Genomic DNA, 12,869 nt, shown 5'->3' with positions numbered 1-12,869 from the left:
AGAAAAGTATCTAGTTTGTGCTAGAAGAATGAACAAACTAAATTAAAGCAACTGGACTGAGGGATGGATATTTGTTTTTGCTTGGTGTTCAGGAATCTTTGCTTTTTTAAATACTTGTTATGTTTTTGTATCTATTACAAGGTCCTGGGTTCAGTCCTCAACTCTGGCAAAAGAAAAAAAAAGAAAAAAAGAAAAGAAAAAAGAACTAGTAAACTAGTCAACATAAAGATGTATGTGGCAATTTTTAGAGAAAATATGTAGGTCTACTTTGAAATGCTTCTAGACACAGTTAAGATTTTTCGTATTGCCTGCATCCAGAATTGGTTTCTGTTTAGATTAGGACCTACTTGGATTTTTGCTTTTCTCAGCAATTCTACACTTTGATTCATTTTAGAGCATCTTGTAGGGTTATCTAAGCCATCTTTATCTTTCAAGCTTTGATTAAGCAGTACTTTTTTTTTTTAATCTTTAGTATTTTGCATGAATTAGAGAGAGAGACAGAGGGGGCGGGAAGACACCAGGTCAAAGGGCAGCTTACTAATCAGGTTTTTCCTCCTTTCTATGCTGATCCATTTTGCCAGCTCAGTTTTACATTCTTTAATTTGTTCTTGAAGTGATAACCTGAGGTGCCATCAAAATAATGTACTAATACTCTTAGAATTTAGTAAAGGATCAAGAAACACAGTGGGGTCAGTAAATCGCATAGCTGCCCTATAGTGGGATTGTAGCTCAGCCTGCAGTATTTAAACAGCTCTGCTAGGTCTGGTGCCGAGTCACTGCAGCCATATTAGAATGTGAATTTAAAGAAAAGGGGTATTGATTCTAGTTAAGAGTTACTGTGTAGAGTATAGTTCTCTTTCTTCTAAAATCTAAATCAGATATTTTCTTAGGTCAACTCTTCAGGCTGGAATTGGTTTAGCATTGGTTAATCCTGTGCGATCTCTCATAGATCTTCTAGGTTTGGGCTTTTGTTTTTGTTGTTACTGTAATGATCTATTTAGGGCTTAGGTAATTAGTTACTCCCTAACTCCTCAGTTTTAAATACTCAGTTGATCGTTGTCACAAGCATCAAAGCCAGTTCATATTTCATTGAATGAGTGATAGAGAAGAAAGAGAGTTGATTTACTAGTTAGCATATGGTATTCATGAGTGAGAATAATGGGAAGCTGAAAACTTAGATTGTAGCTAAATTGGAGGAAGCCATGACTTGGTAATTAAGTTTGAATGCTTATGCTTTTTGTATTGAGAGTGTTTTTTAAGATTTAAAAAGAGCTGGGAAGTAAACTGATTGTTGGGTTTTAGGGCTAAACAACTATGTAAAATAGATTTAAGAAGCTCAAGGTACAGATTATTTGGGTAATAACTGAAAATAGTAATAGAACCTGAATCATATTTATGGCTAGACTGGGAATCAGACAGTTGGATATTGTGGGCTCCTTTGTGAGATGCATGGCACTCTTTTCTGGTTGCATAGTAAACAAGGCATCTTACAAACTTGTGTATTCTTTGGAAGATTTTTCTATTTGAGAACCATGTAAGAGACAAGTAACTCAAGTAAGGGAATGGGTGGATAAGAGGCATGGCCTGTGCAGAGCCCTAAAGTAGAGTTGGGAGTGTATGAAAATCATGTAGCATGTCTGCTGGAGAATAGTGCTTTCCATAGTTAAGAGTAGATAAGGAACTTTTTTTAATGAGAAGCCATAATTAACAAAGCAGTTGAGGGATTTCCATTAGAGATGACACAGAGGAGTCCAGTATCCTTGGTTGTAAGCTGTTTTATTTAATTCTACTTCATCATAGCTTATAAACTATTATAATCTTTAATGATGCCAACAACATAATTATTGCCAGAAAACCAGGTTCTCTGCTTTTAAACTGCAGAATATAGCCACATATGCTGACACATGCCTCTAATCTCAGCATTTGGGTAGGGTGGGCAGAGGCAGGAGGCCTACTGCAAGTTTGAGATCAGCTAGAGCTAAACAGCAAAATTCTGCTTCCAAAAATAAATAAGTAGAAGGTTGTAGAGAAGATTGTCAGCCAATCCAGTTGTAAACAAATTGACTCAGTTATGCTGAGTGAAATAGTGTGTTTTCAAAACCTGTTCTTGAACAGCCTCAGATACTTGCTTACTCATTACAAAGGGAGTATAGTTAACATTTCTCGAGAAAGTGCTAGTGGAAACAGAAAGGATTAACTGTGGAGACACAGGAAAGACAAGTTACTGGGATTTCCCCCTTTTTGAAAACAATCCTTTTAACTAGTGGGTCTCTGGCATAGACCTGTAATCCCAAGGCATCAGAAGGTAAGGCTGGAAGATTACAAGTTCAAGCCCTCGCTGAACTAAAGACCCAACTCAAGCTCAGCTTTGGCAATTTAATCAGGCCTGGCTCAAAAAGTAAAAAACAGGTTAGGAATATAGCTCAGATATAGAGTACTTATTAAACATGTGGAAGGCCCTTTTCTGATCTTGTTTTAGACTATTATATTGATAAACTAACTTAATTTTTCCATTTTGAACAAAATTTTGTAAATTTCTTGTGTTTAAACATGTTAAATAGGGGTGTGGTAGAGAGCATATACTTTCCAGAAAGGTATTTTGATGAATTAAATTGATTACATTTGGGTGGAAGCCTTATCTCGACATAACTGCTTGTACAGCTGCTAACGGCCTAAATACTTATAAAGATGAGTATACTGTTAGATCCAGAATTTCTGTCTGTAATATTCCCAGGACCAATTTTGTTGAGGAGTTGTATGTTGGTGGTGTAGTGGTGAACATAGCTGCCTTCTAGTCTGATTGAAAACTTCTAGTTCTCTAAAGCAAATCAGTGATTCTGTTAAAGACTGAACAGTATAATAGCTTCAGGTGAAGACAAAGGGCAGTTAATAAGAAGTGTGCACATGCTCATGAATGCAAGCACGGTATGTATGTTCCTGTTATCATAAGTGCCTATGTACTTTTTGTCAGCTGACTGATTGACAAGTAGCTGGAGCTTACTTTAGTCCCTACATATCTCAAGCATAGGCCTTCCACAACCTGACTGTAAGTTGAAAAAATAAAAGATCAGCTGTGAAAGGTGTTTTATCATATCTCACTGGTGTCAGTTGTATCTGTCTCTCTGTCCCCTTCACTAGCAGAATTGTTGTTGGTTATATGTTGTTGGTTATATACATAATAACTGCAAGGAATCCCCCAGAGTTTAAGCATTTAAGAGCTTTAAGCATTAGCTCATCAATCAGTATTACAAAATTCTTTCTTTGATAGCTACTTTGGAGCATGCAAGTATAAGATTATGTTCTAAAAAACTAGAAGTTTTCTAACTGGAGGATATGGTACATTTTTGTCAAGGATCTTTACAGTCCAGCTGCTGTTATGAAGGCAATATAAAATAGGCTTATACACAGGGATAGTGTATGTAGTTAGGATCATGTATATAAGAGAATAGGATCCCAAAGTATCTGAAATCTATGCAAAGTATAAGTTAAACACCGTACAAAAAACTAAACTTTTACCTCTCTCATTAGTATGTTAGCAGATAAACTGAATATGACTCCAGAAGAAGCTGAAAGATGGATTGTGAATTTGATTAGAAATGCAAGGTTGGATGCCAAGATTGATTCTAAACTAGTGAGTATTATGTTAGATATGGCACATGCCGTAAAACAGCTGCTGACTGTTTTTATAACTCTGGGAATTTTTTTTTTTTAAGCTGAGAATCGAACCCAGGGCCAGTACTCTACCACTGAGCTAAATCCCCAACCCAATTCTGGGAATTTTTATTAGAAATTTTATTCAGTAAACCTTATTTCTCACTGTGAAGCTATGGCTGCCCCGGAACTCACTGTATATAGATGAGGCTGGCCAATTACCTCCTGTGCTGGGATTATGGACATGCACAACACAACAACTGTCTAGGAAACTTTGTTAGGCTGAGCCTGGTAATGCAGGCCTGTAATCTCCCCTACTTTGGGCTCTAAGGTAGGTTCAAGGCCATCCTGAGCAAAATAACAAAATACTTTTTCAAAATGGAGAAGTAAAACCAGGACAGGGGCTGTAACTCAACTCTGGCAGGGTGCTTGCCTGTTGATGTCAGCCCGTTTGTGGTACTGTATGCCCCACCAAAAAATAGTTAGGTGGCAGTTCTTTGAAGGTGGTGGTCCCTCCTATGTTTTCTTGCTAGGTGACTGATAACCGTCTCTGTACAGTGTATAATATACAGCAGGCATGTGGCATTGTGTGATGCTCACAGTGTACTGAGACGCTTCAATCATTGACTTTACTAGAATAATTTCTGTTTTATTTTAGGGTCATGTGGTAATGGGTAACAATGCAGTCTCACCCTATCAGCAAGTGATTGAAAAGACTAAAAGTCTTTCTTTTAGAAGCCAAATGTTGGCCATGAATATCGAAAAGAAACTTAATCAGAACAGTAGATCAGAGGTAAGAAGCAAACATTTTACATTCTTTTTGGAATTTAGTAGTAATGTAGCAACAATTACATGAACTTTGAGAACATATCAGTATTAGTTGGCTCTAATTGATAGTTCTTTTAAAGCTTATGAACATTTTGTTCAAGGAATTACTAAATTGAAACAAATTTTGACTTAGATGTATTGTCAAAGAAACAGAAAAAAAATTATGTTCCTAATTATAACTGGGCTTTTTTTTTTTCTTTTACTCTCTTATGTGACTTAATTAATTTGCTTCCTCGGGGCTCTCAGCACATCATTTTGATGCTGATCGATGATAACTTACATGTGCTTGAAATGTGTGTTCTCTTTCTAACTCTAAAGAAATAGTTCTATAAAAAATACTGCTTCCTATGCTGATCTTACATAAATTTTAATTTTATCTTTTATCTGATGCTCATAATTAACTGTCCAAAAATAGCCCCTTTCCCTTTTAGTAGAGAGCCCTCATTTTAGATGTTCAAGAAAGTTGAGTGGCCTTAAGGCTTCGCAACTACACCATCTGTAAATCCCTGCACATTAGTGCATGCAGCTGAGGGTAGAAAGTGTCATTAAGTAACTGAGGGTATTGAAGGACTTCATTGAATTGAGACTGGAGGAATAGGTTAAGTAACAGTGAATTTACAATTGCATTTGTCAACCAAGCCTAGTGGAACTGAGCCTGAACAGTATGTTCCTGTTTGCTTTTTCCTATATAATCAGAAAAAAATTTGTTGATTATTGTTCCCATGTTGATGATTGATTACTGTTATGCTTTATCTCTGTCGAAAAGCTATACCAATGATAAGATGTTTGTACCACTTCCTTCTCTGTTAGCACTTTAAGATTTCATTTCATCTTGATTTCTCTCTGCATATATTTTAGGCTCCCAACTGGGCAACCCAAGATTCTGGCTTCTATTAAAGAATTATAAAGAAAAGAAGAAAAAAGAATCAAGGAAAGACACTGTAACTATTATATATAAAGGGCAACATACATTTTTAGAAGCAATTGACATGTTTACTATAAATTTGGACAATTTGAATAAAATCGGCTATGATTAATTTTTAGCTTTCTTGAGTTTCCTTGTATATGCAGGTGTGTTTTATTAACTTTATTTTCAAGCAGTCCTGTATTCTCAGAAAGTTGATAAAAGGAGTGTAGAGAGGTCCATGTTTATTAACCCAGTTTCCCCGGGTACTGTAGAACAATACAAACCAGGGTATTGACATAAATATACATAAATGGATCTTTTTTTTAATATGTGCAGATTTGTGTATCTTGTGGTTGAAGTACAGAACTATCACTAGGTCATCTCAGTAGTTCTAACACCTGGCAACCACTAATCTGGTCTCTGTCTCTGAGAATTTTACAAAAAAAAAAAAAAGAAGAAGTAGAATCAGCCTGCCATATTGGAAGGTTTTACATCTGCAGTTCTACAGAGCAGAAATACTCAGACAAAGAAATGTATCTATACTGAATATAACATATAATGAACAAATTGTCATATAGCTTAGTAGTGTATTCCTTTTATTATTTAGTAGGACTCCTTTTGTTTATTTACCACAGTGTAATAATGATGTATTTGTTGAAAGATATCTTGGTTGTTTCCAGTTTGGTGCTATTACAAGTAAAGCTTCTAAAAATATTTTTCTTAGTTACTCTAGAGACTAAGTCGGAGTGTAAGTTGCATTTTATAAATTCCCTGAATGTCATACACTCAGGAGTTTAGCAGATACCTATGTTATCTAAGTATAATTTTCTTATCGGGTCTTTATCACACAGAATTGGATTGGTGTATTTGTATGTGTTTCTCTCTCCCATGCTGATGGTGTAAAAATAAAAGACTTTTTCTTTGTTTTACCATTTGTCAGTCCACTGCTCAAAGTCAGTTGTTGAGATTCTAAAGTAATTATATTGCATGTTCCACTAGAAAAGCACAGAACCCCCAAGAGCAGGTATACAGACTTTCTATAAAGACGCCATATAATAACTATTTTGGCCCTAAAGACTGTATGCTCTCCTATTGGAACTATTCAGCTGCCATGCAGTACAAAAGCATGTGTTTGATTAAGTGAGTGCTTATGGCTATCTTGTAATAAAATTTCATTTCTACAAACAACCAAGTGCCAGAATTGAGGTTTCTGGCTCTTATCTTGGGATATTGGTATTGCTAAGTAGGAGTCCAGAGGTGCCGATTGTTGTGAAAATGCTGAGTGTTACTCTAGCATCTACAGACATGTATAAAAGAATATTTGTAGCACAAAAATCATCAAAGTTCATGTTGAAAGCTCCAGAAAGTGGTATTAGTAACAAGACAGAAAATGATCCTTATTTAATTTTTTTTTTTTTTTTTTTTTTTTTTTTTTTGGCCAGAGCTGAGGACCAAACCCAGGGCCTTGCACTTGCTAGGCAAGCGCTCTACCACTGAGCTAAATCCCAAACCCCATATAATAGCTAATTCTATTATCAAAAGTTCTGATCAGTAACAAAGCCATAGTTTATTTTAAGGCTAAGTAGAATTGCATACCCTACAAAGATTTCAAGTTTTGATCTATAATTTAACCAAGACACATTAATAGCAAATATTTCTCTACGACTAAGTTTATCAGATGTGTCCTAAGTGGGTTAGCAAAAAGTCCAGGGAAGGGATATAGTTACTATTAAACATATCTCTGCCGGGCTTGAAACAACTTCCAGAAGAGGAATCTACCATATGAACACCTTAGGCAAGCTAGAAACATGGAAATATCCATAGTAGTCACATATTGGAGGCAAAGCATGGTCGTTCTAGTATATGCTAAGGTGTAGAGCCGAGAAGTGCTATGTCAGTTCTGTCGGGTTGCTCAAGGTTAATCCCTTCTGGGTTGTTAGGACCCTGGTCAGGGACAGATGTTTCAAGTGAGCACAAGAAGTATTCCACATTCAGTTCCACCAGTGTGATCTCTGGCTACTAGTTCACATTTTCCACTTTCCTTGAAACATGTCACTATTAGTCACATTTAGGAAAAAATGTATATAATGGTCATTTTTGCACATTTGTAACATCTATTCATTATTAAGATACATTCTTGGTGTGCATTTACATAAAAATTACTTAGCTGTGGATTTGATCTTAAATCTTAACAACAGATAGTCTTCCAGTAAGGTACCAAGTCAAAATTTTGTTTTCATGTTTATACTTTGCTTTTTATTATATTCCTCATTCTATGCATTAGCAGTTTTAGACACATCAAGAATCCATATATCATAAACTTTGGATATTTGCTTGTGTATTTTACATTTGTTTCTACTTGTAAACACGTGTTTGCTATTTACAAGTATGAACTATATAAATGTATATATAGTGTATATTCATGTGTGTATAGACATACACAAATATGCAACCTGCTCAAGAAATCAAGATCTACCTAGTAACTCCTTTCTGCTCTTCTGCTTACATTTTCTTCTTCACTCCTGAAGAGTAAGTACTGCAATGACTTTTTGTATAAATAATTCATTTGTTTATATAAAAGTTTGGTTTTCAATGTTTCCAGTGAAATTGAAATTATGCTTGGTATTCTGTAGCTTGCTTCATTCAGCAGAATGAAACGTATTGAACTTTAATCCATAGGTTACTCTTGCAAGTATTGTATAACAGTTCCTGCTGATATTAAAACATTCCATCCTACAGAAAGCTTTTTAATCAGGGAGGTAAACAACTCAAAACAGCTTCAGGAAGTCCCTAAAACTGACCAGATAGCCCCTTCCTTTTCAGAGTAAACAAAAACTGAGAGTAGTCCCCTGATGAGATATAAAGAAGACTGAGACCAAGACAGCTGCCTAAAAGGTTTCGACCTGAGGTAACCTATTGAGTTACCTGCAGGCTGTGCAGCATGTTTCAGGTTCTGTGAGTTGTCACCCATGTGACTTTGCGAGCTGGTGTGGGCTTTAATGTGATGAAACTGTCTTTGAGTCATTTCTGTGCTATGGAATAATCCTTTTTTACACTGAAGATTTGTCGCTGTGATTGGTTTAATGAAGAAGCTGACTGGCCAATAGCTGAACAGGATAAACTTAGGCCGGAAAGCCAAGTTGAGAATACCAGGAAGGGAAAGGGTAGTCAGGAGTTGCCAGCCAGCCAGCAGGAGATAAACGTGCAATATTAATAAAACCATGTAGCAAAATGTAAATAAGGAATATGGGTAATCTTAAAATGTAAGAGCTAGTTAGTAATAAGCCTGAGCTATTGCCCAAGCATTTATAATTAATATAAGCATACGTGTTTATTTGAGCTGTGGGATAGGAAAATCAACCTACATTTTTGTTCCTATAAGTAACCCCGTACCCATACTCTTATAAATTAACACCAATAAACCTCATTGGCAGTTCCACTGTTTCCCCTATACTAGATGAGCAGCCCAATGCTGCATTTCTGTTCTTAGAATGGTTACCCTAGAAAATCTGACAAACATGATTTTACTTATAACATAAAATTACTATCTGTACCGTCCAGATACATGGAATGTTATATTGAATGAAATTCCCATTGTATTTTATATGCAGTATGTCCATATTGTAACTACCAAACATTTTGCCACTATTTAGGACTTGTTTCTTCAATTGATGTTGCAATTTTTAGTTACACTAAATGGGATTGTGACTGCCAGTTGGAGGATAGGGTTTGTACTGTTCTCTTGATAGAAAGATGGCTCTGGATATTTCTTTCCCAAAATTCTGAGGTTTGTTTCCTCAAATTATCTGATGAGGGTAGGGGAATGTCTTTGTGTGTGATATTTGCCAAATATTTTGGGTTTTTTGTTTTGTTTTGTTTTTATGTGCCTTCTGGCTCTCAGTTGGTCTTTTAACCTTGTTTGCTCATAAATATCTGTTGAATTTCTCACTTTGGTGATTTTTTTTCCTATTTTTTGTGGTCAATTTTAAAAATCTTACTTTTTACACCTAGATGAAGGGTGATCACTCAAGTGCTTGCAAAGTCTCAAAGTGCACATCTTAATGAAAATCTGTATAGTTAGTTAGAATGGCCATTCTCAAGCTGTGGAACTTTGCCTGGGGTTTTACACTTTCAATTATATTTTTATGCACTTACGCACTATATGCACAGACAAGCATATGTGCGGAAAATAATTAGAACTAGAGAAGAATAAACTTATTTTAAATGCATTCTTGTGTTGTTTAAACTTTACATTTTGTGTGCTGAGTATATTCTACTACCTTCCTTGTCCAAGTTGTTGCCAGTTACTTCCATGAATATTATAGCTTTGGTTAATTCTCTATTTTGTTTTTCTAGACTAAAGAATGGGTATTCCTAAAACACCATTTTATGTCAACTGTAAGCCTTGCTGTTTTCAAACTATTTTGATGGCTGTACATTGAGAAAAGCATTTTAAACTGTTGTAGGCTCTGTGTGTGTGTGTGTGTGTGTGTGTGTGTGTCCCCTATATACACTAATTATGTCCCTAAATTGAGAACCTGCTATTTGGTACTAATCTACCTTACAGAAGCATTGCTCTGTTGTTCAGGCTCCACTCCTCTGGGAATGAGTTTTGTCCCTCTATAGCCTCACTGCCCATGCATATACTTCTAATTTGCATTTTACTTTTTCTCTGGAACTCAATTCTCATATCAGGGAAAATCTTCCTTTTCACAAAGCAGTTACAGAATGTCTCGTACTTGCAATTGTGCTGTTTTTGTTAGTTCTTTGTTCCAGAATAACACTAATTTGTTTCAGTGATATCTTTTTTAACTGCGTGTCCCTAATACCTGGTGGATAATAATTAGGCTTCAGTAAATGGTTGAATCAAAGAATAATATTCAGAAGCTTCTGAGAGAAAAGAAACATTGATTTGAAGCTCTAAAGCAGAAAACTAAGCCTACTAATCAGAAAACTTAGTTGTGTTGTGTAATCTTGTGATACGGCTGTTTCTTTGTGTGCATGAAGTAAGCACCCCCATAAGTAAGTAGTTGAACTTCATGGCACAGACATTTGATCTCAGTTACTCAGAGTGCTGAAGCAGGAAGATTCAAAGTTTATTACCCATCTGGCTTCAGAGTTCAGGGCTGGCCCTGAACTGTGCCAAAGGAGCAATGTGAGAACCTCTAGGTTTTCAAAAATGCAAGATGCTCTAGCCAGGCCTAGTGTTTTGTCTCCTACTGCTACCTGCAGATCCAGATGTAGAACTCTCAACCCCTTCTCCAGCACCATGTCTACCTGTATCCTGCATGTTTTTCCACCATGACAAAAGTGGACTAATCCTTTGAACTGTAAGCCAGCCCCAATTAAATGTTTTTCTTTATAAGATTTAAAAAATAAATAAAATGCCTGGGGATATAGACAAATGGTAAAGTGCTTGCTGAGCATATGCAAGGCTCCAAACTCAAACCCCAAGGCTATGTCAAATATGTATTATTGGAGCCCTGACTTAAAGTAAATTGAAAGCATTGTTTAGACTTACAAAGTATTGCTGATAGGTGTTTTTGTTACGTTGGGGTAGAGGGGTGATGGTTAATTGCATGAAGACTTGTTTCTTGGCATTGTATTTTATGAAAAGATTTAAAACACTTTTTTAAGTTTTTTTCTTGATAATGGTGGAAATTAGAGTGGAAAGGTCTTCAAAGTTCCTTTCCTCTTAGCTTTCCAGTGTCCATGAAATAGCTAGACAATGTATACAACTACTGAGTAATATTTCTTGGCCTCCTGATCTCCAAGCATGATTGCTATTGTGCAGGTGTGTGAACAGAAAGGGTGTTGCTACTTTAGACATCTAGCCTGCTTGCTTAGAAGATGCAGGCCACTGAGAAGTAACCCTTATGGTTCCTCTTGGTTGGTTGTTCCAGAATAGCACTGATTTGTTTGAGTGATACCTTTTATATTGTGAATCCCTAATATTTGGCATATTTTAGGCTTCAGTAAATTGCTGAATCAAAGAATAATTTTCAGAAGGATCTGAGAGAAAAAAAGCTCAGAGAGAGGAACTAACACAGGAGCCATTGAAAGCGACAGCAAGTCAGCAGTAAAGGCCACTAGTAAAGCTGAATTGTAAAGACCAGCAATAAGAAAAATAATCAAAGCCAGAGCCAGACTATCAGAGTGAAATGTTTGAAGCTTCCAGTGAGACTTTAATTACTCTTAAAAAATAGCCCACTGTTAAACTGTTTTTGTGTTTCCCGTATATAATTTACTCTGATGCATCTTAAATTCTGTGATCAAGGATCCTCTGGAAAAAGGCTCTAACTTCCTGGAGAAGGAGCACAAACACTGCTCTGTTCTGCCCATTTTTCATTGTCTGTATTTAATAAACTATTTGGCTGTTAGAATCTACACAAAAGAACATTAATGCATTTCCTATTTTGGTTCTAAAACTGACTATTGTACTGCCTTCCATTTAGTTTGATAGTTGGGAGGGAAATGCCAGGATTGTTTCATTTTTTTAAAAGTGTTATGAAAACAGTGAAAAGATGAAGGTAATATTATTTGAAGATGACATTTTGAACAGACAACAGCTTGGCCACTTTTAGACATCATTCCAAGTAAATAAGCTGTGTGTGTGTGTGTGTGTGTGTGTGTGTGTGTGTGTGTGTGTGTCTAAAGATATACTTTTTTTTTTTTTTTTTTTTTTTTGAGCTGAGGATCGAACCCAGGGTCTTGTGCTTGCTAGGCAAGTGCTCTACCACTGAGCTAAATCCCCAACCACAAGATATACTTCTAAGATGTGGATTAGTGCTAGAAGAGATTGAAGTTCATAGTTGTCACAAATGGACAAAATGACATAAAGTGTAATAGGATCACGGAAAACTTTCTTTTTTCATTGGGATTACAAACGAAGTTCTACAGGAATGAAATACTGGGGTGCATTTTTTAGGGACATTTTTAAGTGTTACTTCTACATTGCCCTTTTAGTAAAGGGACTGTCATTTGCTCATAGATACTTGGTAGATGTTTACGTGTTCACCATAAGCAGGTGTTGTTTGGAAACTTAAAAGCAGCTGTCTGACAGAAAAAAAAATGTCATTCTTTGGTTTTGTCTTCTGAAATATTGAGTTTCTTTTTTTTCTTTAATGGCAAGAGATCCACAGAAAAGAAGCACCTGCTTAACTGTGCCTTTGTGTAGTTGCCTAGTCAGGTCAGGGCTGTTGGTCCATCTCTGTAGGGATTTTTCTTCCTTTCCCATCAAAGGCTTGCCCTTTGAATCTTTGCCAGCTATTCCTAATTGCTTATTGTTGGAGACCAAGGAGTATCACTTGTGCTGTTGTCAGATGGATGGATGGATAGATGGATAGGTGGGTGGATGGATGGGTGGGTGGGTGGGTGGGTGGATGGATGGATGGATGGATGGATGGATGGGTGGGTGGGTGGGTGGGTGGGTGGATGGATGGGTGGGTGGGTGGATGGATGGATGGATGAATCAATGGGTGAA

General features: G+C 36.4%; 1 protein-coding gene across 1 annotated transcript in view; it reads left to right on the top strand.

Annotated features, from left to right (window-relative positions):
• Nucleotides 1–5,846, top strand: part of Eif3e (eukaryotic translation initiation factor 3 subunit E) — a 33,493-nt gene extending 27,647 nt beyond the window's left edge. Inside the window, exons 11-13 of the mRNA XM_036208952.1 lie at nt 3,529–3,631; nt 4,310–4,444; nt 5,338–5,846. Of these exons, the coding sequence (XP_036064845.1) occupies nt 3,529–3,631; nt 4,310–4,444; nt 5,338–5,376 (277 nt within the window). The 3' untranslated portion in view covers nt 5,377–5,846. The remainder of the gene's footprint in view (nt 1–3,528; nt 3,632–4,309; nt 4,445–5,337) is intronic.
• Nucleotides 5,847–12,869: the final 7,023 nt, after the last annotated feature.

Source organism: Onychomys torridus, chromosome 16 (assembly GCF_903995425.1).
Source record: "Onychomys torridus chromosome 16, mOncTor1.1, whole genome shotgun sequence".
Classification (NCBI taxonomy): domain Eukaryota; kingdom Metazoa; phylum Chordata; class Mammalia; order Rodentia; family Cricetidae; genus Onychomys; species Onychomys torridus.
Note: the sequence above shows the minus strand (reverse complement) of the source record. Positions and strands in the feature narration are given on the sequence as shown.